This window comes from Antedon bifida, chromosome 9, assembly GCF_963402885.1.
Source record: "Antedon bifida chromosome 9, ecAntBifi1.1, whole genome shotgun sequence".
In the NCBI taxonomy this organism is placed as follows: domain Eukaryota; kingdom Metazoa; phylum Echinodermata; class Crinoidea; order Comatulida; family Antedonidae; genus Antedon; species Antedon bifida.
The window spans coordinates 13,984,808-14,012,606 of record NC_136234.1 but is presented as its reverse complement, the minus strand read 5'-3'; the positions used below and the strand labels follow the sequence as shown (position 1 = coordinate 14,012,606).

General features: G+C 32.9%; 1 protein-coding gene across 2 annotated transcripts; it reads right to left on the bottom strand.

Moving 5' to 3' along the window:
* Positions 1-175: 175 nt before the first annotated feature.
* On the bottom strand, positions 176-27,449 carry LOC144852845 (uncharacterized). 2 transcript variants are annotated; one of them, XM_078710862.1, is made up of 18 exons: positions 27,304-27,449; positions 23,723-23,851; positions 21,669-21,757; positions 18,375-18,515; positions 15,502-15,550; positions 12,168-12,434; positions 11,734-11,851; positions 10,724-10,882; positions 9,127-9,906; positions 8,792-8,912; positions 8,184-8,379; positions 7,446-7,549; positions 7,188-7,263; positions 6,673-6,853; positions 6,122-6,265; positions 5,418-5,642; positions 3,497-3,595; positions 176-2,870 (listed from the first exon to the last, which is right to left on the bottom strand). In XM_078710862.1, exons 2-18 carry the CDS (start codon positions 23,816-23,818, stop codon positions 2,695-2,697), a joined length of 3,021 nt encoding a protein of 1,006 aa, XP_078566988.1. In that variant the 5' UTR covers positions 23,819-23,851; positions 27,304-27,449; the 3' UTR covers positions 176-2,694. The 2 variants fall into 2 exon arrangements, with proteins under 2 accessions (XP_078566988.1, XP_078566989.1); XM_078710863.1 differs by lacking the exon at positions 18,375-18,515.
* Between the last annotated feature and the right edge of the window lie 350 nt (positions 27,450-27,799).

Genomic DNA, 27,799 nt, shown 5'->3' with positions numbered 1-27,799 from the left:
GTATATGAGCGTGTAGTTGTTCCAATAAAACGAGCTAGAAGCTGCTAGTCTTTGGTATTGCTATGGACGACTTTTATATTCAACTGTGGGTATGCTACTCACTCAAACCTTTTTATTTTATACATTTAAGACTTTATTATTTTAGATTGTAAGTTATCTTTCTCCAACGCGTCAAAATACTACAACAGATGAAATAAATAGGCATGTAATAAAAAAGATCATATTGTATTATACAAAATAATATGACATTTTTTTAAATACATATTTTCAAGTTAATTCATACTAATCAAGTAGTAATGTCATATATCTGAACATTGCACCAAACCTAACATTACAAAAGAAATGTAAAACATTAAATCATATTAAAACAATGGAATGGGAATAACAAAGCATGTTTATAAACACCCCATATCCCTTAATTCCCCACCCTTAAAATCCAATTAATTCTTAATTAACAATTAATTGTTTAGTAATTAAATTAGTGTTTTATTAATATTAACATTATTGTATTGTAATACGTTGTTTGCTTTATCTAACATAATACTCTAATACTAGAGTATTTAATTCTTAACTTTTCTCTATAGTGAATATTCTGTTTATATATTTAATTGAGAGAAAATTCAATTAATTCAGCCATCTACAATCATTAAGAAATTAATTTGATCTTATCAAAACTTTAACCTAACTTATTTTCTTTGTGGACTGTTTTGGTCTACACTAGCAAACTTTTGTTTGCTAACAACTGTTTAAGCTTGGTTCACACTAGGACACAATTCAAGGACATGTTCAGATTGGTCAAATTACTAGCGATGTACTTACGTCCTGATTTGTGTCCTAGTGGGAACAAAACTTTTAAAGAACTTGAGAAGGTTATGTTAGCTGGGGATCAAAGTTTGCAAACAAAAGTTTGCTAGGGTAAAAAGGCTTAAAACAGTATTATATATACTGAACTAGTTAAATCATGGAAATACAAAATTCATTTTATAGCTTCCATTTTTTTTAGTATTCCAATTTTCTTTTTTAATCATAAATACATGATGGATTGGATGAGATTGGTTCATTTACATGAATGTTAAAAATGTGTCAAAATATCAAGTTTATTAGTTCATTTTAATCTTATTTGGATGGATTATTTGGTTATAAATATTTAAAATGAGCACAATTCTTTATACATAATTAGTCACCTGGTAAATATTTTGTACAAATAATATATATATACTGTATATAATAAAATAATATAAAGAAACGCCAGCATTTCACAAAATAATATACTTATATTAAATATATAATTCAAGATGAGCAATGTAAGACTATAGACATTTTTAGCAGCAAAAGAGATATCATTTCAATGGAAAATCTTCTTTAATTTCACTGACAGAAGTCAGTGAGATATTCTCATGTTCACTATTAAACCAAGAATCAATGAATATTGTCTTCACGTTAGTTTTGCTCTGGTGTTCTGTATTTAAAGAAAGAACTCCGACATGATTAGCGAGATTCTTTCATGTTCACTATACTATTAACAGATGAATCTGGAGTCTTGCCATCACTGGTCTTCTGTATTTAAGATAGACTTCTTCCTCTCAATCACTGTTGTGACTTACATTGATATACTCGTATTTTCATTATTAGAAGACTCCTTAGAGAGAAGACAAGTCCTGCCATAAATGTAGACGTTATACTCTGGTTGCTTTCTGTATTTAAGTCCATCACTTGTTTTTAAAGAACCCCAACACTTAAAATTGAGATACTCCCATGTTCAAAGTAAAAACACTATACCTGAGTACTGCCATATTTTTAGTTTTACTCTGTTGTTGTGTTTTCAACAGTTTTGTAAGGACTCAAACACTTAAATTAGTGAGATACTCTCATTTTCACTATTAACAGAGGACGAGTCTTGCCATTACAGTTAACCCTGGTGTACTGTATTTAAAGAAGCACTTGAGAAAAAATCTCTGACAATCAAATTAGTCAGATACTCTGTCATTTACACTATTAACAGAAGTCCGCCACTCTGAAACTCAAATATAATGAGATGTTCTTCTATTCAGAAAACTTAGAATCACAGATTATTTCTTGTGTTCTGAATTTAAAGAAAGATTTGAAAGTCCTGTCCATCGATATATAATAATTCAAATTAGTCAGATAAAAAAAACCTGACATTCAAAATAGTCAGATACTCCTTCATTCTAACCTCTAGCATCCTGCTATCAATTTAGATTTAATCTGGTGGTTTGTTTGTAAAAAAAGATTTGAAAGTCCTGTCCATCGCTATAAAAAAACCTGACATTCAAAATAGTCAGATACTTTTTCATGTTTCCCATTAACAGAAGACTCTGGAGTCCTGCCATCAATTTAGATTTAATCTGGTGGTTTGTATGTAAAAAAAGATTTGAAAGTCCTGTCCATCGCTATAAAAAAAACCCCTGACATTCAAAATAGTCAGATACTCTTTCATTTTCACAATTAACACAACATTTTAAAGTCTTGTGATCATTTTAGTTCTACTCTGGTGTTCAATATTCAAAGAAAGACCGAGTGGTCCATCGATTTAAAAAAAAACTCCAACCTCCAACTCATGATTATAATCCATGATACGCTCATGTACACTATTAAAAATCCTGGGTTTTGGTTTTACTCTAGTGTTCTGTATTTAAAGTCTTTCTTTTTGACTTCAACATCGTCACATCTACATTATGCTTCCGATTCATCTTCACTTTCATCAGATTTGATTTCAGCTGCTAATTTAGTATTTAACGGCCAATCAACACGGTAGTATTTGTGCTTAAAGCCAAAGTCGCACAGAATTCCCAAGTGGGTCATCTCGTCTTTAACTCTTTGCGGACACTCATTATCATGAAGCAGTGTTTCTGTGCAAATATCAATTATACAAATGTGAAATTTCTATTGATATTTATAACAGGGAAACATTAGTGGACAAGACATTGAAAAGTAGACCTTTGCCTTTTGCCTGGAAATCTGCATTGACAAATTTTTAATTACTCATTAGCTTATATAGCGCCCTCTATTTAAATGAATATAACGCCCTCTATTATTTTTTCATGACTGAAAATTTCATGGCATAACCTTTGTTTACTATTAGGAGATGTTTCAAACCAATTTTTATTTTTTCATTAGCTTATATAGCGCCCCCTATCATTTTTTCCAACTTTGGACTTCTGAAAACCGTAAATGACTATTCTGTAAAGTTTCATTGCAGAGCCAACTGTGAAACACTGACAATCATTTCGTGCATTTGTGCATTAAAAAAACAATTGAATTCTCTACCAAATTATTTTGTTATTTCAATTAGTATACAGCAATTTTAATGGCAGCTTGCAGAGGTTCATAGAGATCACCTCAACTGTCCTGTGTATTCATTTTAAGGAATTTCTGCGAACCTGTAATTTAGGAGGCTCATAAGCTTTGCTTAAAGAGTGTAAATTTACAAGTAAAACAGTTAATTATTTTGGCATGTTTATGCCAAATTTCATACCTTTTTTGACTTGTCCTTCCTTATTTCTTTCTAATTTGAAGAGTCCAAAATTTTCCCGTTCCTTTTCTTCTATATGATTTTTGAGAGTTAAGTTACGACCTAGAAGAACAAAAAAGTTAAGTCATCTTAAAGGGGGATTCTGGGTTTAAAATTGCTTTTAAATATCGTTTATTTATTAAATAAAAAATATTATAACAATATAGACATGTCAGAATGAAGAAGTAATAACGAGAAATTAAAAAAATTAAATTTCATATACATTTTAGGGTAAATTCATGGAAAGTCTGTTTTTCAGCAGCTTAGGAAAGCTCATTAATATTCATGAGATATTCACAAAATCATATCAGTGGATTCCAAACTCGCGACGTCAAGCTTGTACGTTGTGTTTGTCAACTTGCATCTCTAGCTCTCCCCCTGTCAAACGACGACCACCCGATCATTGTGAAATACATTTTTTGTAGATTTTCTAAGCTAGGCCTAAAGTGTAATAATAACAGTAGTAGCATATATTTATTTGACATTTAATGAAATACAAAATTTACTAGTACAGATTACGGAGTCATAAATTATACTATTTTTATACCTCGAATAGTACAGATCGTATATCGGCTTCACGTACTAGGCTAGGCCTAGCCTAAATCATTTTATTCATGGGTAAGAGCCATTTCTGACTAGGGATTCCATGCCACGATGGCTACGTTAAAACATTGGGGCCATCATGGGCCTAGCTAGCCTACTACTAAACGATTGGCCCATAAATAACAAAACTCAGTGGATTCCAAACCCATCCTATCAACCAAACTCCTAAACAATCTAAACCTAAAACGTTCTACAAAATCGGCTGTAAATATTGAGGCAAAACGAGGTCCAATCGCCTTCCGCACGTATGGTGTCCCGATCGTCTAATAAGTAGGCCTAAAATAGGCCTAGTTTACTCTCCAAAAAAGCGGATACTGCATCAAGCAAGTAGACCAGGTAGTAGGAAGGAAACCTAGCCGATCCGGCCCAGTTAAAAATTGAGCTAGCTAGTGTAGTAGACCCTATGCGAATTGATACTACCAGGCCTTTTACTATAGGCTACACTTTTTAAAATTAGCAATACTTATGTTTACAAATATTCCAACTCTCTCATTCGAGCTATATTATAATATATATACCATTCCAGTAGGTCGAGTCGACCTTCAATCAAATACTGTACATCGTTCATGTTGTGATTATAGACGGGGTATACTCGACCCGACCAGTTTGGTATTGTATATTGTATCTGCTTATCACGTGACGATGCCAGGCATGGGCAGAGAGAGAGCACGTGTATCGTCGTCTCGCTCTCCTCGCTCAGGAATGTATACGTTACGCTTCATTGATTTTGAAGGCTTTCCCTAAGTCAGTGCGAAAATCGGCAAACGTAAAGTGCAAACATATCTAATTTTTCACTGTTTTGATGGATTTTCATAAAAAATTGACTTTATAAATGGGAAGACCGACTAAAATTACATCAGATAAGTATAATTTTACAAAAGTAATTGATATGGTTAATGATAACGAGTCGTCGGAAGATTGACCATTTCACGAATTTCCTATTCTGTAACCACAGTGTGATTTTGCCGTAGCTGCACTTGTAATCTGGCCTCATTTCACAGCCTTCGTTCTGCTTCACTGGGCGCTTATATAAATTGAAACTTTTACCGTTCAAGAGACAAACAAATATATTTTACATTTTTTACTATTCATTTTAAACCCGGAACCCCCCTTTAATTAAATTAGGGTTAGGGTTAAATGAAATTGATTGATCAAGTACTTCTGATTATTATATAGTTCTATTTTACAGTTCTAGAATGAACACTTTTCTATTTTGTTTTGTTTTATGTGTGTATCTTCAATAATTATCGTCCTAGTGTGTAGCAGCCTTTATAGTACTTACAAATCTGTTTAGTAGTCATTCCAGGCCAAAGAGGGAGCATTTTCTCTTGAAATTCTCCCGATGATACCGTCACAAAAACCTCTAGAAAACCTTTGGTGCCACTGACACTGGAAGAACGATGGGTAAAACTAAAATCTTCTAGGTCAACATCATCTTGTGTATCTGTGTCTTTATTATCATCTTCTTCTACGACATCTTCAAACTCCACATTCTTCAAAACATGAACTGAAACATATAAAGTCAAGTCAATATTCAGCAGTAAGTAAAAAATAAGTAAGTCAAAAGCAGGAGAGCCCTAAATTGCTCTCCTCAAATTTCCGAGAAAAGCAATTACTCTCCTTACTCTCCTAATAAAGAATCCTAGAGATTTTTCAAGCATTACCCAATTCCAGAAAAGGAACAATTAGTTGTGACTCATTCATGTGCTTGCTGTAAAGGAGGCATTTCTGACATCACACTGGATACACTGAGATGTGATAAAGTAAACTCGCAGGGGAATCCATTTTTTTGGTGCGAGATTTAAGGAGCACGATTAGTTGCTTTCCTTGAAGGTACTTAGAGAGCGCAGAGAAGTGCAATCATGCTCCTTAAAAATGAAGGACTGATTCAGTGCTTAGTCAAAACTAAGGCAGATTCAAAAAGAGGTGGATAGATCAGTCACCTAGGACTAAATTGAAATAAACCTAATTGACAGATTCACATACCTGCACTTGTTAATGTTGTTAAATAGTAAGCTGGTTCTCCTGTAAAGGCAGTTGAATCTAACAGACTCCATATATAATCTGTCTCAATCTCTATAGTTGTAATGTTGCATTGCACTAAGGTATAAATTAACATGGGAAGGAATTCTGAAAAAAAAAAATAAATAAATACATATTGTTCATACTTTCTAGAATTTTAATGAGATTCTCTTTATTGCTGCTTGGACATTCTATACTGATTTTACCCAAACATCACATAACATTATTATATCTGTAAAATAAGAAAGAGACAGTGTTTGTACAGATATGTATCTGGATCAAACTAAATTGACAAAAAAGGTGTGATGTACACAAATATGGTAGTGATATGACATCATCATATCCATATATGGGCACATAACATTGACAGTGTAGACAGAGCTTTAGAGTGGTCACAGACCAGGTCCTAAGGTGGGTTTTTAATGTTTTGAAAACTCAACAAATGGGGATTTAGATCATAGATGCTTTTGCCATTATTCTGACAACCAACACCCCGCTCCCCCACTCTGACTTACCATCAGCACCCATCGATTGCACAGCTCTTCCATGTTCGTTATCACCAACAAAGTCATAGATATGTGTCACAGCTTTCAAAATTAGGTCCATCTTATCGTAAGGCGAGTACGCATCTCGTAAACTGCCAAAACATTCTTTTATGATTTTCATTTGATCTTCGTTTGGTGGCAAAACATTTGCCTGCAAACGAAAAAATCCAAAATTTAATGTAAGGTCCATATTTATTTATTATTTCTTTATACTGGGTGACTTCTTCAGTCAAAGACTGGTCTCCCAAAGGGCCAAGTTATGATGAGTGGCTGTATGAGCTAATACACCAGGGTATACACTTACTCTACTACCGAAAACATGGAGAGCGTGAACCTTGAACCCTTGCCAATGTTATGGCTACGTATTAAGGTTCAACTGTCTTTACCCGCTAAGCCACTCAATTGCTCGCATAAAAAGTACACCATGCAGTGAGATGCCTGTTCTTTGACCTAAGAATTCAGAGTTAATAGAATGTAATACTTACACTAATTCCCAACTGCTCTTTTGTCTGTAACCTTGCTACTGCCATCTTGTTTTCTATCAATGCAATTGAGCCATTTCTAAAAGTGAAATTTGCATGTTTTAGTCATTTTTTTCACTAGTATTAAATAAAAAATAAGAATAAGAAATATTTTTACCAGTTCACTATCATGTGACAATAATTCTTTCAATAAAATGAAAAGTATTAACTAATTGGTGATATATAGCATTATTTGACCATGCAACCATTTTTGATACTCACTTCTTATATTCATGGTGATAATTTGCATAAATAGTTTCCTTTAAAGGGATTAGAATGCGTTGGTAAAGGGCAGCCTCTATAATTTCGTCAACTTCCTGATTCAACTGAAAAAATAATTATAATTTTTAAAAAAGCTTTTGTTATCACATTATATATAAATATCTTCAGGATGACACTGAGAGACAAAAGACAACTCTAAGAACAATGTATTAATTCTGTAGACTCCCAATACATTTCAGAAGACTCCCAGACAATTCTGAAGACCACCAAACAATACTGATGACTCCCAATTTTGAAGACTTCAATGCAATTCTGAAGATTCAAATACAATCCCAAAGACTCCCAGACAATTTTGAATACTACACTGTATTCATTCAGAAGACACTTATGAAGATTTCTATACATTTCAAAAATTTCAGACAACCACCAAACAACACTGATGACTCCCAATTTTGAAGACTCCCATGCAATTCTGAAAACTCTCAGACAAATCTGAAGGCTCTCATGCAATTGTGAAGACTCTCAAGCAATTCTGAAGACTCTCAGATAATTGTGAAGACTCTCAGACAATTCTGAAGAATCTTAGGAAATTCTGAAGACTCTTAGGCAATTCTGAAGACTTTTAGGCAATTCTGAAGACTCTTAGGCAATTCTGAAGACTCCAATACAATTTTGAAGATGCGCATGCAATTCTGAAGACTTCTAGACAATTCTGAAGACATCAAATTAAAATACTACCTTATGTGAATTTTGTTGTACAACTTCCTTAATAACAGGATCATTTTGCATTGTGACAAGGTTTCGTTTGATTCCTCCTATTAATCCTCTTATGCTATGCATCATCTTTTCTGGTTTCTCCTCCGTTTTCTTTTTTTTACTCTCAATAAATGCATCAATAGTCTCCTTCAAGAATGTTCCACTTTCATGAGATCTCCTGTAGATAGCATGTCATGTACAGTAATTATAAAACATAAATATCTCCCGTTTTTTGTAAATGTACATGTGACTAAAAAGGGGGACATTTTCTGATATTTCAATACTGTCCGATTTTGGGAAATAGTATCCCCATTTTGCACATTCTCTGGGAAATCTAAAATGGCGGCTTTCCCCAGGCCATATAAGCTGGAACTTTTTTTTTGGTGGATATATACCCCATAAGAAACAAATCACCTGAGAAACTTTTTAGACTTATAATAGGGATACTAAAAGTTGACAAAAAGTAGAAATAATTTTAAATCAAATTAATCCTTGTAAAGGCATATTTCAACAAATAATATTCATTGAGTGACTTCTCTTCTCTCTGCCACTGGTTGCAACACAGTCAATTCATACTGTATATAGTTTACCTGAGAATTGTTTTTTCTATACATTCTGCAGCTTCTTCCGCAGCATCTCCATCTACTTTGTCATCACTATGATCTTTTCTTCTACTTTTCCATTCCCGTTTGATTTTTCTTTTAGAAATATCTGAAAGAAAAATTTTTTTAAAATCAAGCTCACTTTCTGAGAAAAAACACTAGGCAAAAAGCAGCAAGCAACAGATTATTTAATATTCTGGCAAAAATAAGAGATATTAGTAAAAGCAAGAATGCATGAATTTTATATTTGTTTAAAAAACTGTTCCAATACAGCATGTGGTTTGTTTAGTGTAGCACTATCATATTATAAAAGATATATTTACTTATTATTTTTTGTATACTTCTTCTTTTTGAAAACTTATGTGTTTTAGCTGTTTTTTCCGACACTTGTGTTGGCTTGCTACTACTGTATTTAGCACCATCTTCATTGGACGATGTACTTATCAAGGAGAACCTCTCACCAGAGGAGGCAGAACTCTCATCTAGGGAGTCAAGAGAAGGTTGTTTAAGAAGCGACTTTTCCCTCTTTCTGCTTGTGATACTTTCTTCATTGTTTGGCTCTACAGATGTCTTACTAGCTACACTTGGTAGGATAACCTCCGGCCCGAATCCAGAGTCCCGGGGATCAAAATATGGCGCATCTGTTGACACAGATAATCGCTGCATTTCATGGTCCGGTAACCCTGAATCTCGCTCAGAAGATTGCGTGGAACAGACTGGAATACTTGGAAATGGCAGATTCAGTGATTGTGACGAGTCCCGATTTGCATTCGGGGGAGCATAAAAAAAATTATCACTGTTTGGTCTAAAATGTAATTGTTTACTTTGATGCGTAAAAGTGGAAGTCCGTGCTACTGTATCGGTAGTTTGTTGAATGTTAACGAATGGATTTGTGTTTTCGCTGTAACTTGTGCTACGCCTGATAGACATTTGATTTGACAAGTCAATCAAATTGGTTGATGGTTGAAGACTAAGCTTTCGATCAGTATCATAATGATAATCAATTTGCGGAGTTGACTGTACTCGGATCATTGTTCGACAAGGTATTTTTAAATTCTGATTTGAATCTTCTTGAAGGAATGATTGTGAGTTTCTCCAAACACCTGAAAAAATCAAAAATTTAAATAAATAAAATGTAAAAAAATAAATAAATTTGAAAAGATATTTTATATAAAGATATAAAGCATTTATATTAAACTCAAACCATGCATTGAGTAGACTGTTTATATACAAATTCAAACTGAAAACAATGACATTGCCGTGGGTATCAGTGGCTGGATCGCAACAAAGATACAAAAAAATAAGCAGAAAGCTAAATTTAAACAAAGTCCCATTGGCTTATGATGAGAGTACTTAGAGAGAAAACATGCATTTAAAATGGAAGCGTGTTATCAATGATTTATGATTATGAAGTAGTGTTTGTTAATCTGGCCCTCTACTAGTTGGGTTTAACTCCAAATGCAAAGGTGTAAAAACAACTGTTCTGTGGCCTAGTTCATGCAGAAAACTAACATTAAATGAAAGGTGTGAAAACATGCCCTTAATATATATACAATATATTACACAAACCCACATTATCTATCAGAAAATACAAAGCAAACACATGAAAATATGAGAATAAATAATTAAATTAGTTAATGTTTAAAATCCACAGAAAAGTGTTTAGGACGAGCAAGACATAGACGACATTAACTTCAACCTACCATTATAAGAGGCATTTCCTGTCCCTTTTTTTAAAAGATAAGAAAATGTACGTTTTCTTTATGAAAATGCGAAAAACAAAATATGAAACTGTACACTTGTACTAGGCTTTGGTGCCTGTGCATATTTATTTTGGTTTAACATCACGTTAGTTGACATAAACTACCATTTGCACATCAGGCAACAATACAATCTTTATATCATAAAACCCATTTGTACCTTCAAAGGTTAGATGTTTCAGGTCTTGCGAGTTGTTTGCTGCCATAACTGGTGAGGGCAATTTTAGAACTACCGGTAAACATCCTGCGGTTGTCACGAGTTGTACCACAAGTTGCGTAATAGATTCATATTCTTGTTTTGATTTTAACAACACTACTCCTAAAATGAAAATCAAAGGAGATATTGAAAAAGGTGGAAATGTGTGCAGTCAACCATGTCTCCAGTCTCTGTAGTGTAAATAAGAAATTATCTCAAAACCAGACATACAAATCCAAAATGGTGCCAAATTTGATTTCACTACAGTAGTGAGAGACCTCTATAACCGAGTGAGTGGGCGAGTGGTTAAGACAGTGGAACCGTAATTATGTAGCCATAACATTGGCAAGGGTTCGAGGCTCACTTGCTCCATGATTTTGGTGGTAGAACGACTCTTCTCGGATAAGGACTATTAACTGTAGGTCCAGTGTACACATCTAGCTTATGTGCACTTTAAAGAACCTAGTACACCTTTCGAGACGAGTAGGGAGTTACCCCGGGAGTACTAGTTCACTCACAGCCACTGATCATAACTAGGCCCTTTGGAAAACCAGTCTTTGATTGAAGGGGTTACCCAGTATAAAAAATAACAAAATAACTATTCAGGGGACACAACTAATTATTAAGCAACTGTTCCTCATGAATCTAACAAGGAGAATTGGGGCTAAGGCGTCCCCTTAATAGGGGTTCTAGTATGAGTTTCAGAGTTTCTTGCCTGTACTCACTTTTGAGTTGCAACATAAATGTATGTATGCAATTTTCACCATAATGCCAAAATGAAATTCAACTATTTTAATATTAAATACCAATCAAATTGAGTGCAATCCGTAACAGAAATACTAATGCCAATTTCTGGTTAACCACTACAGCAGTACTTTCATTTCCCATACTTAAATAGTGTGAATGCTTGACTTTCAGTTGAACCCCGTTCTAATTGGTGAGTCTAGTATAACAGCATATAAATGTGTCCTTACTATTATCTGGATGTAATCTCACGGGATAATTTTCAATATAGAAACCACTCTTCTCGGAATTCTGGTGAACTAGCAGAGATAATTGACCTTTGACTTTTGAACCACGAACTATAAAACTCTAAACAAAAAGAATAAAAACAATATCATTTAAAATATCTATAATCTATATTTAGTTGTAACACATAATTTTGCGGCATTATTCTGGTCCATTAGCTTGACCAGATGGACAGTGATTGTGGCCCTGGTTCGAATCTCACAGAGCATTTTTTCTACAGAAGTACAGTACATTCATGGAACCATTACAGTTGTTTCCTACAAAACCATATTAAAATCTTCCAATAATGTATTATACGATTAAAACCAAACTAAAATTCTTTTACGAGATATAAAGGATAAAATGATATTTTCTAAAATATTTTAAATGGGCAACTTACCCCTAAAGGTGCTAACTGTAACGCTTTTATTGCTTCAGCCTTTGGACGATTCGGTTGGTACCAAATGTCACGAGTGAGCTCAAGTCGATCCATCAAAGTCAAACTTGCGTCTGAAGTTGTCGAACCATCTGATAAAGAGTTTGGAATGGCTTGACCATAAAACGGAGAGCTTAATCCTTGGCTGACCATTGGATTGCTTTGACCACTAGATGCAAAGTTTGATGAAAAGCCATGTTGTGCTTGATTGGAGATGCCTGTAGTGAATGTCTGCAAACAAATTACAGAAATACAAATTTCATTTTATTTATTCTTTAAAATATCATTGGTAAACATTCTTCTGTTTTATTACGATTTAATTATCATTTAATTATTACTATAGGTATATTTAGAAGGATTGTAAATAGCATGTGTTAAATCACTGTCCAAAGATACACAAAAGTAGTGCTGCATAAACATTAGCAAGGTTTCACTTTGGCCGTGTTTCCATAGCCAAAACAGTCAGTCATTACCAAACATTATCGCATTTATCTGATAATCATCCGAATTGAATGAGATAATTATCGGTTAAACCCAGTTTCCACATGCAGTTAAACAATTTATTGGTTAATTTTTATCACTTATATTATTTTTGGTTGTGAAAACACTGCCTTTAGGGCGGAAGATGAAATATTATGTGTACACGCCCAAGAAACATCATTCATCGGGACGGTATTTGGTCGATTTACCTTTTGTCTACAGTTCCGAAACAAAACCTCTTATAACAAGTCTTTGAGAGTGGAATGTTGGGAGTGGCTATTGTATTGTATTGAGGATCTTAACCACCAGCTACAAGTCCCATTTTACAATGCAGTAAAACCCCAACCTCTGTACCTTACAAAACTTTAAAGCTCTGTTTACACTATCAAACTATAGCACATATATGGTAGTGATATGCCTAAATATTGTAGTGATATGACATTACCATGTCCATATATGGGCACATTTTTGTCATAAAGTTTGATAGTGTATATACATAGCATAAACTTGTTATGTGGTTCTCATCATATATTTGCAGTAGTACAGTGAATGCCATACAGATTTGAGTATGGTTCCTGTTGGTAGTTAATTTGGTCCTTCAACCAGGAAATTAAAAAACCCAGAAATGTTTTGGAATTTACCAATCTCAACATGATACGATTTATTTCCTTACATTTCTATGTACTCGTTTAAAAAGGTACTTATTGCAGCATAGAAACAAAAAGTAAAGCTTTTCAAATGTGAAAATTGTATGGCTTAACATAAATAGCATGTTCATATTGTATCACAAAATAGCAATTTATATTCAACATTAACTATGATACTTATTATTACACCCATTATGGAATCTCGAAAGAATTAATTTCTGGGCAAAATTTATTTGTCTCAATTTCTAGCAATTCTACAATGATTTGTTGGTTGGGCCCCAGACTGGCCTAAAATACTGTATCTGGTTTTTACAGTTGTAAAATTTGGAGAGTAGTAATAGGGAGCTTTTTCAGGAACACGTAAACGTCAATTTTAAACTGTGTTAATTTGGCTTGGTGCGAGTGTTGAACACAATGCATATGTGTCGCACACTCAACATACGCCACTCGCATGGAACGCCTTAGGCCTAGAGACGAGGCCGGCCTGTTTAAACTTGAATATTGTGTGATAAATAGCATATTGCGATGAACAATTATTGTTTGGCTTTAAAAATTAAAAGCATATATATATAAATTTACATAAGGGCAAAATTTGATAAATCGTGCGTTACTTCTAGAATTTTTACTCGATGGTACATAAAGTTGGTTCGTACTTTCGGTACTGATTTTAACCACCTGATGTAACCCTGTTTACTAAATTAAATTGAGTTAGATAATTAGTTATTGAAAATTATAACGAATTTAGGTTCAACGATTTGTCCCAAATAGGGGTGTTTTTTGATGTCTAATGGATGTTCATCTTGAAAAATACCCGCACACAATAATTTGAGGATGCTTCGCATTTACCTATCTCCTTATATATAAACATAAACACATATACAAGTAATCTTTATTACTGTGAGTGAGGGTACTGTTATATAAACACATAACATACAAATAAACTTTATTACTGACAGTTGCTTCTCAACGTTTGTATTAATTAATAATTACAAAAAAAATAAACGTCGTAGTGGTGTATCGTTACATGTGCTTTACTATTTCAATCGACTATGACAGTGACAGTTATTAAATCGCTGAATGTTTTACTGTATTTAGTGGTATAATTATTATTTATAGGCCTATAAAACATGAAAAAATATTCGTTACTGAGTGGATAAAGAATATATTTAAAAAATGTTCCTTTTTGTACCCATCTTCTTCCCCATCCTTCAACCCTAATGTTACATACAACACACAAATTGGGTTTGTTGAAATTAGTCCAAATAAAAAATTTGGACTAATTTTGTCACAAATTTCTCTTTCTGAAGTAATTCCCAAGGTGCTAATTTTAGTTGACTACTGTATATTAATTCTTGTTTCTGTAAACGACAATGTATTATAGTTCTGCGGTACGTACATTTGAAATCGCCAGTTTTTTTAACGCTGAAATAACTGTGTATTTGAGAACCATCTGTGGGCATGACCATCTAGTAACTTAAATTTACCATTTTTCAGAAATAAGGTTCTAAAGTTTTTCATCCTGATTGCGAACACATAGATTGATTTGTTTACAAAGTGGGCGGAATTTGTGCGTCGTATGTTGGGAAATAACGTCAAAGTTAACATCTACATGCGAAAGCTTCCTGTTGATACTGTAATTTACTAGAGGGTTAACTCGATTTTAAACAAAATGTAATGTAATTTTATAATACTATTCCCGACAATATATTCCGATGCTTTATGGCGTATATTTAATTTGGTCTTTATTAATTTACAGTATAATTTTTATTTTTTAACTACTGTACCTTCACACACGCGGTCCGTTCCGAAAATAAACAAAAATAACGGCCAACTTAGTTGAAACCAGGTTGTTGCAAGGTGAACTCATCGTGAACCCGGAAATTACTTTGACCCGCGTACAATTGAAATTAAGTTGAAAATCTACCGATGAATTCAGAAATTTTCATTCAAAACTCTTTATATAATATCTTCCTAAGATAGAAATATGGAACAATATCGTAATAGTTACTAACTAATGTTATCAAATTTACATTTCACGGTACATCTGAGATAGATCAGGTAGGTATCCAAGACAGAGATTTGTACCGAAGTTTTTCCATTGTGCTCGCCTATGTCAGAATTAACCATAATTTATATATAGATTATAAACTGGAAAAATATCAAATTCTTACCTGCTTAGAAGACTGACTGGAACTGACATCATTTATAAACTGTTGTTTTCTGTGATAATAACAAAGACAGGATATTATTTTACTACTAGTCTACTTTATCAAACTAGTTTAACAAAAATTGTGTGATGTGCCCAAATATGGTAGTGATATGACCAAATATGGTAATGATATGACATCATCACGTCCATATACAGTATAGGCACATCACATTTTTTTGTCACATAAAGTTTGATAGTGTAGACACTTGGCTTTACATATTATATCAATATCGTACAGGCCCATGTACTGTATAAGCCCACCTTTTCTGGAGTCATTTTGATGCAACATGATCTATATAGGCACTTAATAGATATATCAAACTTTCAAACCGTGACATCCTTTAAATTTCTTACCATTCTGATTTCAGAATACATTTTGAAAATAAAAAACAAATATGGTGCTATTGAAAAATATAATTTGGGGATTCAATTGAAAAATGGCCAAATCAGCACTGTGGTCATGTTATAACAATATAGATTATCTGATAAAACATCTAGAAAGTAGGAAGCCTTTTGGCAATTTTTCCCCTGACTGGATTACGAATAAACATGCGTGCTCAATATCCTCATATGGAAAATACATGTTTATATGAAATTTGTTCTAAGAAATAAATAAATCACGATTTATGAACAATAAAATGAAAGTAAATACTGAAAGTGATACTAATTTCTTTTGATATATCAGTTAAATATTCCTGTTCTTCCTGAAATGTTGATTTACTGAACTACAATTTTTTACCTTGGTCTTTTTCAGAGTTATTTTATTCATGGAGGAATTATTTAAATAATTATCGGAATAATTACTCCCTGGTTTATTGATCATACATAGTCGGCGGGATCAGTCATGTCTCACAATGTAGTTTTTATCTAAAAATATTTAAATTTCGATCGTGGACCTGTCACAAAGAATTTTTATATTTAAATGATAAAAACGCTAATACACAGATTCAAACTAAAAACCTCACACTAAAACTAGGCGAATTTGTTCGCGTGAATCGAAAGTGTCAACTTATACGCATATGTATAGAGGGATTTAGAAGATGGAAACATGAATATGCATGCGTATAAGCTGACGCTTTCGATTCCAGCCGAAAAATCACTATGTTTTGTATTTTTGTATAGTTGTATACTGTAGTGTATATATTTTTATATAGTCCTTTGTTTTTTCATATATGTTTGTCTTATATGTTTATATGAGGGCCCCCTTGGTTGTCAGCATATGCTGTTTAGGGTTACTCTCTATAAATAAGGTTTAATAAAAATCTATAGAAAATTTGCCTAGAGGAAAATAGGAGAATACAGATCTTTCTAAGCCTAAATTTGATTACACCTCGAGAAATATTGTTTTGGGAATGTTTATATTTATCTGAAACGGAAAATGATTCTTAGAATTAGTCATTAAAATTGAAAATAAATTTATTTCTTTTATTTTTAGCTTCTAATGGCTAACCTAATTTGAATCTTGGTTAACTTGTTTGCGACATATACTGTATATTACCATACATTAACACAAATGCATGCTGTAAACTTATTTAAAGGAATTGTATGTTGGCCTGTCGCCAAGAAATTTAGGAATAGCACTTTGCAAATATACTGTATGATATTCACATTTTTCAGATTTTAAGCAACCTGGATGCGGTAAAATATGCAGTTAAAATTCTAATTTTCTATTAAAGTGTGCAAGAGGTTTATGTAATCTGGTTATAACAGGAAGGAAAAAAGCAAAAAGGATCAATTGAATCAAATATTCTATTATGACTATTATAAAATTGTCCTATTTAAGTAGTTATTATTGAGTTCAAAATACTAATATAATAATACTGTGATGACTATATTTTTCTCCAGATATCTCAACAATTAATAACATTTAACTCAATATTGTACATTTCAATTCAAAGATGTATTGTCCCCTGAAAAAATGATTCAATTTTTTGTTGAATATGCCATTTTAATGTTGTAACATGGCTACTGTAGTTATCACTTTGACCAAAAATTGGATCGAAAAATGTATGTATACTGTAATTTACAGCAAAAAAAAATCAAATTGGCTACCAGCCAATGGGTTTTTGGGTGAATTTAACCATTTATTTTGTCATTTTATAAAGTGAAAACATTAATTTTCCTACAAAATAATCTATTCAAAGTCTTTATTTTTCATGTTTTTGGGGGACAATACATCTTTCAAATATTAAAGTTATGTTTAGTAGAAATGTAGGCATAATCTAAATTTCAGGCTAGACAAAAAGCTGGTTAGAAAACAATAGAAACTAGTCTGAAACTACTATAAACTCTAGTTCTAGCTTGCCAGACACTATTTTTTTCATAGTTAACAAGTTAACTACTAATAGTTCAAGCACAAGGCACTATTTGTTCATAGTGAACAGGCATTATTTTTCAAATTCTACAATAGAATTTACTTTCTTGGTTGTGGCAAGGGAAGTTAAAATGGCCTTGGTACCCTTTTTACTATTGTACACTTAAAAATTGGAATTAATTTTTATATACAGTATAGTACAATACAAATACAATGAATACAATTGTACGCCAATCAAACTTTTATATACAAAAAACACAATACATCAAACCACACATTTATTTCACCGGATTCTCAATGCTATATCATAGTGTATGACAATGGTTGTTCAGTATCATAGTAGGCGATTTCTGTATCACATGTGGTGTCACAGGTTAGAAGTTAGGACCTCTGTTAAATTACAGGCACAACATATGTGAAACACATATGATTCTGTATCATAGAATATGCCTATGATACTGGACATATTTAGATATAGCATCGAGAATCGGCTGTTTATTTTGCATGTAGTAAATTTTTACCTTTCTGCTTGCAGTTCATTGAGCGATTTGTTCCTGGTTGCAGGTTCAAACATACCAGTGTTAATAGGCGTAAATATCCCAATATTAGGAGGAGGCTTTTCATGGCTAGAAGCTTGTACTTTGGTAGGTGTTAATATTAAGCTGAAATGCAATTTTTTTTTAATGCAACGTAATTATTAAAAGCAAAGAAAAAATAAATAAAATCTATAAAATGTTTGAAATACTAATTATATTCAACTTTTCCAATGTCCGATAACTGAAATCCCTCAAAACAACAGAAATTTCTTCTTTTTTCCCCCTTATATAGTAGTCCTAATTGTTTGATTCATATCTGCATTCAAATTGCATTAAGACAATTTTCTGGAAAATGTGACATTTTAGACCAGCCTTTGAGTGGTTGGTTTTGAGAGAGTTGACTATTAATTTTGCAAACAAATTATTATTTTATTTTTTAAACAATTTTAATAAATCAATAAAATAACAGAATAACCCGCATTTTATAGGATGCCATAATAATACAAAAGCAAGGCAGCTAAATTATAGAAAAAAATATAAGAAAACGAAGAAAAAAGGTTGATAATACAGAAAAGAAATTTAATCATTTAGAATACTATTGATTCAATTGTAATGATTTAATCATATAGATGACGGTCACCTTTTCATCTTTAATTGTTTTCACGCTGCTGCTTTAGCCCGCTACGTCACAAGAGATGACTCATTTCTGAAAGCAAGCAGCAGTTATAGTACTAGAGGCTGACGTTTTTGCTAATTTGTAAACTCGACCATAATTTATAGATCCCAGCTGCTGGACCCAAAAAACGTCTGGGAAAAGAGAGTCTCACGGTTGAACGATTTTGGATTCTCGCCCTTTGATTGGTTGACGCGAATCAACAGACTGGAAAGAATTTTCTCACTTGAAGCAAAGAATATATATCACTCTTTGCTTGAAGTCACGTTGTCTCTAGAGGGTATTCAGTTGCATGCCTTGAGGTCACACACAGCACATTAAAGTTCAAAATTGACCATTTTTAAATGGGCATGTGATTCATAATTAAAGAACTATCTTTGATTTGTATGTATTTTTGGGATTAAAGGACATCTTTTTAATAATTAATCATAAATATATCTGAAGAAAGAACAATGATTAATTTTAAAATGTCGAGCAGCGTTTTTGTAGGAAATATTTCTTGTTTTATATTAAAGATTACTTTACGACTTCCTCCTTTATATATAAATAGACTTCAAGCATTACTGAAATATATGTATGTAAACAAAGCGACATAAAGTAAACGATTTAATCTCAGATAAAAACTTTGCTGTAGGAATATATTTGCTTTTAGGTTTAAAAGGGGAATCCCCTTTACATAATAGGGTAGCTTCCTTCTTGGGTACAAATACAACAGGCTACTGTGTGTTTATGCCCTGGAAGTAAAATATATATATTATACATATTCAATATCAATGGAAGTGTATTACTGTAATACAATAGAAAAGTGACTTTGTTTTGATACTTTTTCAATGTCACAAACCTTTCAAATATTCGATTTTCAGTATTTTATTTTGTAAAGGTTCAAGGATTTATTTAAAACCGCAAGTCCAAGTAATATTTAACAAGTCTGAAACGTTTAATAATATTGTCTAAAAACTGTCAAATTTGAAATTCTTTCTGTGAAAAAGAGTATTTAACTAGCATTTGATCCAATACTGTATGTTGTGCAAATTTTGTTTCTTAACAAGCTCACAAGTCCAATTTTTTAAACTCTAAAATTTAATATGAGCAAAATACAATAGCTTTCTATATAATTGTAAGATGGAAATATAAATTTTCTTCTATAAATTAAAAAAAACTTGATACAGAATGTTGTTTCTACAGTCAGAGAACAATACATAAAGTACTATACATTATTATAAAATACGTTTTTGGCTTTCTGGCACTACAGTAGACAACACAATTTTTGACTGAATTGATTCCCGACACCAACTAATATTCTGCATCAAAAATTTATATTCATCATTTTCTATCTAAGCCAACCTTGACTAGATTACAAAAGCTATCATAAATCAAACATAATAACAGTAAAAAGTTTAGTACTGTAGTGGTACCACTTACACAGTACGGATCAACAATAGATATTTTCATACTACTCATAGTTTATCAATGCGACTGATTTTATCTCACTGTGTACAGTAGGGTAATTTCCCAAAATATTTTCAAATCGCTATGGTGTTTATAGTGGTCAACTTTGCGACGTAATTTGGCCAATCATGACGCGATGGGTCATCATAATTGTTGCTTGTGATTGGCCAACGAGTTGTGCCTAGCAGTGACTAGAATAAGAGAAAGTAAATAGTACCGAGAGTTGTTCCAATATATTTGTTAGTTAAGTATATAAAGATAAATTACTGTAAATGCAACCTCTTTCCAATTTAAGGTTTAATCTAATGACAAGTTGTCAACTTTTAGTGTAGTGTTATGTCAAACACATTGTAACTACTTAAGCATATCAATGAATGTCATTATCTATATTTGCAAGTTACATTAAAAAAGATTGTAGATATTAAAAAGATAAAAAGCTTTATGAAATACAGTGCACCACGCCTGCAGACAGGATTTTGGATTGTGGGTTTTTTCCCCACAAAAGGGGCAAAAACGTGACAAACAAGTCTAGATAGGTCGTGTTTAGTGTCATTTCTGCTGTTAGTCTCGGGTATTGCTAAACCCTGCAAACCCCCGCAAACCTCCAAAAAAACATAGCAAACCCCACTGAACCAACATAAAAGTGATTGAATCATGAATGAAAAGTTTGCTATGTTTTTTTGGAGGTTTGCGGAGTTTAGCAATCATTTTTGACCAAAAAATGATGCTTTACCCCAAAAATGAGCAGTTAACAGTAGAAATTTAATATTTTTTTTACATGGATATACCCAGTGGGTCGTACACTACATGATTCAATCACTTTTATGTTGGTTCAGTGGGGTTTGCTATGTTTTTTTGGAGGTTTGCGGGGGTTTGCAGGGTTTAGCAATACCTGTTAGTCTCTAGTTTTAAAAGGGCATCTCAGAACAAATTATGGTTCGTGTTCGAACTCTCAAACCACTTCTGGCTACAGGCTTGTGCACATTATTAAAAAGTTTTGCATTTAGGAAAACATTTTTTTAAACTGAACATCTACTGCATGATGACATTATTATTTAGCTTGATTTGAACTTGATATTTCTAATTTCCAAAGCAAAGACCACCGCCAAATACATTTTATTATGCAGTATAAGAAAAATAAAAAATATTCTAGCTACCTTGGATTGTTTTTTCCTGATTTTTCATCTGGTTCAGGACAAAGGTCATCGAGCATCACTCCCAGATCAGCTGCTATGTTATGCATTAACTACAATATAAAAGAAAATATACTTAATTATGTCAAACAGTCAAGTAGTTAAGGTAACAGTATACTTGTTTTATTTTTAATTAAGGCTGGTCCACCAATGGAACACTCCAATTACTGGAAGGAATTACATACTTATTTTATAACTAATCAAATATTGATTCAGTGAGACTTGTTAGACTTTCATCACTAAACTAGAAGACTTGCATACATGACTTGATTTAATATAAAAAATCTTAGCTTACTGTACAGTAGCGTTACGCAAATTATTTCTTTCAGGGCCTAAAATATGGTTCCCTGAATCAAGCCATTGCTGGGCCACTTAGCTATACCAGTGACTAATATAATTGGGGCTGAGGCAAAAATTTTGGAAATTATGGACCACCAGGTACTGTAACCAGAAATTGCATCTACTGTACAGGCTAATGCCAAGCAAAAATTTTAGAAAATGTTTCACAGCCTGAATTTCAGCCGCAACCCATAGTTTGCGGAACATCTTTCTACAGTTAGTAGACTGCTGTTTTCGTGACGATTCGTGGTTGAACTATCTCCTCCACCCAACATTAAAAATGGATCCCTTAAACAATTAGTATGTACAATAATCATAGCATACACACTATCTTCCTACCGTACAATCTCCCATACATAGATTGTACATGTAAATTGTGTACATTAGAACCAATAAAACTATACAACTGCCCAAACATGAACCGTGTACACCTGTACCAAATTAGCTATCAAAGCATATATTTTTACTACATTCATTCATACAACATACAGAATGTGCATACTATTACAGTAACTTGTAGAGACTGGAACCAACAAAACTAACTACTTCCTAAACACGAACTGTGTGTCCACACCTGTTCTAATTCAGCTAATCACAGCATATAGTACTGTTAATATTTTCCACTACATTCATACAGTACACTACAGTATCCCATACAAAATGTGCACAAACAGCAAGTTGTACAAAAGCCTAGACAAATCAACAAAACCAACTTTCATTCTAGGGCACACTATATATACTCTTCATTATTATATGAAAGCAAATTACATTAATTTGTGTGACGTGGTTAATGCTAGTTTTTATCATCCAGACTTGTTATCCTTAGACATTCTTTGCAGTTTCGAGTTAAACTGCTCAATATTATAATTTATAAATATCAATTCACACAATAAATATAAGCAAGTTGAATAGAGAAATAATAAACAGATATTTCAAAATTACTTGCAATACATCATGTCAAATTACATATGACTTTCATAAACCAAGCAGCAGGAAACACTATTGTTGGAAGGGCATTTTCTTATGTTGTCAAGTAGGAACCATGTTTTTAAATTATCCAGCACTACAGGTCTCTTCTGAAATCCTTGACAACATGTACTGTAAAATCACTGCCAGATACATTTCACTAGTAAATTAGAAGCAAGCAAAAGACCAAGTTAGGGGAAGGGCGTTTATTATCTGGAATAAATACAACTCTGCTCAAACAACTTCAAAGCATTCAACATACTGCTGTTCGACTCATTCTAAAAACACAAATCTGATCCAATCAGCTCAGACTTTGTTTCATTACATTGACTGCCGGTTAAACAACATTCAAGATCCTCACGCTCACCTACAAAGCCATCCATAAACAATCATCACCACAATATCTTTCATCACTCATCTCCAGAACACTCGCGGAAATCTTCGTCATTCATCTATATCTTCGCCTCAACTACTCCAACACGCAGACATACTTTTGCTGACCAGTCATTCTCTTGCACAGCTCCATCCTTATGGAATACTCTTCCACAATCAATCAAGAATGCCAATTCTATTGACATCTTCAAACAATTCCTGAAAACCCATTTCTTTCGCATAGCATATGAAATGACGTAATTTCCATCTAGTTCGAGCCTTGTGGTCGTAGCGCGTTACAGAAAATTTATTTTGGTTAAACGCTATACAATTATAATTACCTGTAGGTAGCTGCTTTGTGACTTTTGCTTTCGTTCACTGGCAGACACTTTACTCCGCGTCGACGGATTCACGCTGTATGATTTTTTCCGAAGCATGATTATATCCTGTCGTCAAGTCTCCTAAAAAACCTATAATACAGATTTTTTTAATATTTCAAAATAAAAATTAATCAATGTCTGCACCGCTATTCAAGGTCATGGTTCAAACTAATCATTTTTTAAATTCGTTGTTAAAATTAAAAAATTACAATAAATGCAATAATACTTAAAATATATGATTCATCTATAATTGTAAAGATGGATTTGTAGACCTTGAAAATAAAAAGACCACAGGTTTGTACCTCAATTGAGATTTTGACAAATACTGTACACCCAAAAATCCTGACAAAGGTTACAACTGATTTCTGCTGCCGACCTCAACTCTCTGACGAGTAGTATCTAATTATACTGTACATATAAAATATTTACATGTTTTTATACTGATTTAACCAATAACATATACCTTACTCAAGTACAATAAATCACCTCAACTAATATCTACAATAAATTATGTCTGCTAAAAGAATAGGTACTCCCCCTAAAAATACTGTATAAAAATAATTGATACCACAGAGAGACCAAGGGAATTGATAGATTTACTTATATACTACAATAAAATAATACAACCTACATGTAACATAGATATTAGCATCTTAACCATGCAATAATATACTTTTTACAATCAATTTATATCTTTTTTGTCAACGTCTTTAATAGTGAGATCTCTGTCGTGCATTACACATCATTTTAACATTAAGGTGAAAATTGTGCTGGGCTTGCAGAATCAGTTGCCCTTGGTTCTGGGGCAACCAAAAATGTGCATACTACAAACATGGAGTCCTATATTATATCTCTATGCTACAACTAAAAATAAAAAGGGTTGGTCTCAATAGGCAACCCCATAACTTCCATTGTTGAGTACAGTACAGTCCCGTCAGTATTTCGGCCACCATTCAATCACCAAGAAATTGAGAGGGCAACCAAATCCCAGACACTGATTGGCCTTAGGGCAACAAACAAAATATTTATTCTGCGAGGCCTGAGTGTGGCTCCAATCATAAATCCTGTTTTTCGCTAGGCAAATTTACATTATTCATGCAAATTTGCTATCCCTTTATGTTTTCCACCTTTATTGCATAAGAGCAAATACTTTAGCTGCAATTTTCATTTTAATCCTGTGCCTGCTGAGCTGATATTTGTATGAGTACTATGAACGCATGTTAACACCTTTCCTGAAGGTCTACACTATCAAAAACTAGACAAAATATGATGTGCCCATGTATATAAGGGTGTAAGGGTGTGTGGCACAGTGTGTTGGACTGATCGTGAGATCGCGGTTCGAATCCAACTCTGCCGCATTGCTTGTATCCTTAGGCAAGATACTTTACTTATGTTTGCCTCATTCCACCCAGATGTGTAAATGGGTACCCGGTTAGATCAAGACACAACTTTGATTACTAGCTGCATTATGGGAGTATGTTTCCATACGTGTTTAATGCAAAAAAATTACCGGGGTAATAATGTTCAGCGCTTAGAGGTTTCACAACATTCGGCGCTATATAAATTCAGGATATTATATGGACATGACGATGTCATATCACTACCATATTTAAGCATATCACTACCATATTTAAGCATATCACTACCACATTTAGGCACATCACATAATTTGTTGTCAAATTAGAGTTTGATAGTGTAGACAGAGCTTGAGCTTCGATTGGTTGTGCTAATATCAAAATCATTTAGTGCCCATTAATGTGAAAGTATTTAACTAACTGTGTGTGGGACAATAAACATTTCAATATGTATATATTGTGAATACATTATATAATTTTGGGTTTTTTGGTTTTATTTTCAATATTGTGTTGGTTTATTTAACTGAAATAAAAGAATGAATGAATAACCTTGTACTGTATATGTATGTATTATATTGCTTACAATTGATATTTTGATAAGTGATTATTATTATGGTACTGAATTTTTAAAGTGGATTAACTTCACTTTTCAATAATGACTTTACCATCATAGTTTCATGTTTCATAATAGAATTTCAATATTTGGCTATTTAGCTTTTCATACACTATGGGAAAGTTTTCAATGGATCTCTCAAACTATACATAAAATAGATTAAAGATGTATTTTCCCCAAAATCCTGAAAAATAAAGATTAATAATAAAAAGACTTTGAATAGGCCATTTTCACAGTTGTATAATGTTAATCACTTCGTAGAAAAAACAATTTTAAAAATATGTGTTTTCACTTATAAAAAGACAAAATAAATGGTTAAATTCAACAAAAACCCATTGACTTCATAGTCAATTTGACTATTTTTAAATTACAGTTAAATTACAGTTTTCTTCAGGTAAATAATTTTTTTCTCTCGATCCAATATTTGGTCAAAGTGAGTAAGTATTATGTAACATTGAAATGGTATATTAAAAAAAATTGAAAAAAATGTTCTTTCAGGGGACAATACAATTTAAAATGCTGAATTTAATGATGAAATAAGTGACGACAAAATATGTGCTGACAAATTTTAGGCTTAACGCCACCATACTTTATTCAATTTCACTTAATATTCAATTTAGCATTCTTCTTAATTTTAAAGACTAAAATTTACATTAACTAGTAATTTCAAATAAAAAATACATCATTTTGAAATAAAAATTGTAAACATGTATACAGTACATATAGTAATAGAACATCTAATTTAATAAATTTTGTGTAAAGTCAAAAGTGGACTAGTGATGTTTAAAGTACCGGAATTTACACGGCCAATTTAAATCGCAAATGATTTTATTTTCCTGAATGAGTACAATGTAACATGGAAATATTGTTCTGATAGCTGGTTGTGCGCCTACTTTCAGGCATTGACAATTTAATTTCACACATACAACTACATAATAAGTGGCTGAGCGGTTAAGACAGTGGAACCGTAATAATTACATAGCCATAACATCGGCAAGGCTCACTCGCTCCATAGTTATGGTGGTAGAACGAGTCTTCTCGGATAAGGACTATAAACCGTAAGTTCGGTGTACACATCTAGCTCATGATGTGCATTTTAAAGAACCTAGTACATCCTTCGAAACTTGTAGTAGGGGGTTACACCGGTGTACTAGTACACACACAGCCACTGTCACACATACTGGGCACTGTGGGAGAACAGTAGTTTACTACTGAAGAGGCTTCACAGTATAAAGTTACTTCATGATAAAGAATAAATAAATATAAATACTGAATGTCATAATATATGTGGCAATATTGATTGGCATTAATATGCTACATAATATAGACATGTATTAGCTTATACCCGTAAGTCAAATAAGCCTAACCCAGAACAGATAAATTTGCTTACAATACCTAGGCCTAAGGCTAAGCCTAGCAACAGAACTAAGTATCCTCGGGAGGTTAACTAGGCCCAGCAGAGCCTAGGCCTACAGGTATCATCTGACACCGACAGAAAAAAAAACAGTATCGAGCTAGGCCTATAGATTGTATATGTTAAATCAAACTAACTACTGTATTACTTAAATGGTTACCTTCTACTACTGTACTTCCTATGGAAGTTCCGTCTCCGCCATAAGTCCACTAAATCGTTATTAGTCACACTTTTATCGACGAAAACAGTGTTTATCTAGCCTCAATCTAAGCACGCACGACCATTGGTGGTAGTACGTGTGTCGTGTGTGCTGTCCCCGAAAAGTGTGGGAAATCAAATCTTACCTGTTATTTCCGGTTTCTCAGACCCAGTCATGTGACCGAAAGTTCGTTCTTATTAATCCGCAGTGACAATAGTAGGAGTCATTTTTAACCTTTAAATCATTTCATTCTTTTATTAAGTCTCATAGAAGCTTACAATACAACTAGTTTATTTTTAGCTTCTGTAAACTTCTTTCTGGTTGTGTTTACTCACGGAAATAAAATTCATTTAAAACCATTGAACTCTATATACCAAACTTTCATTTTCATAGGCCTACTTTTGTCCTTTTAATGATACATTGATAGTGGATAATTAAAATCAATGTCAATTGTGTG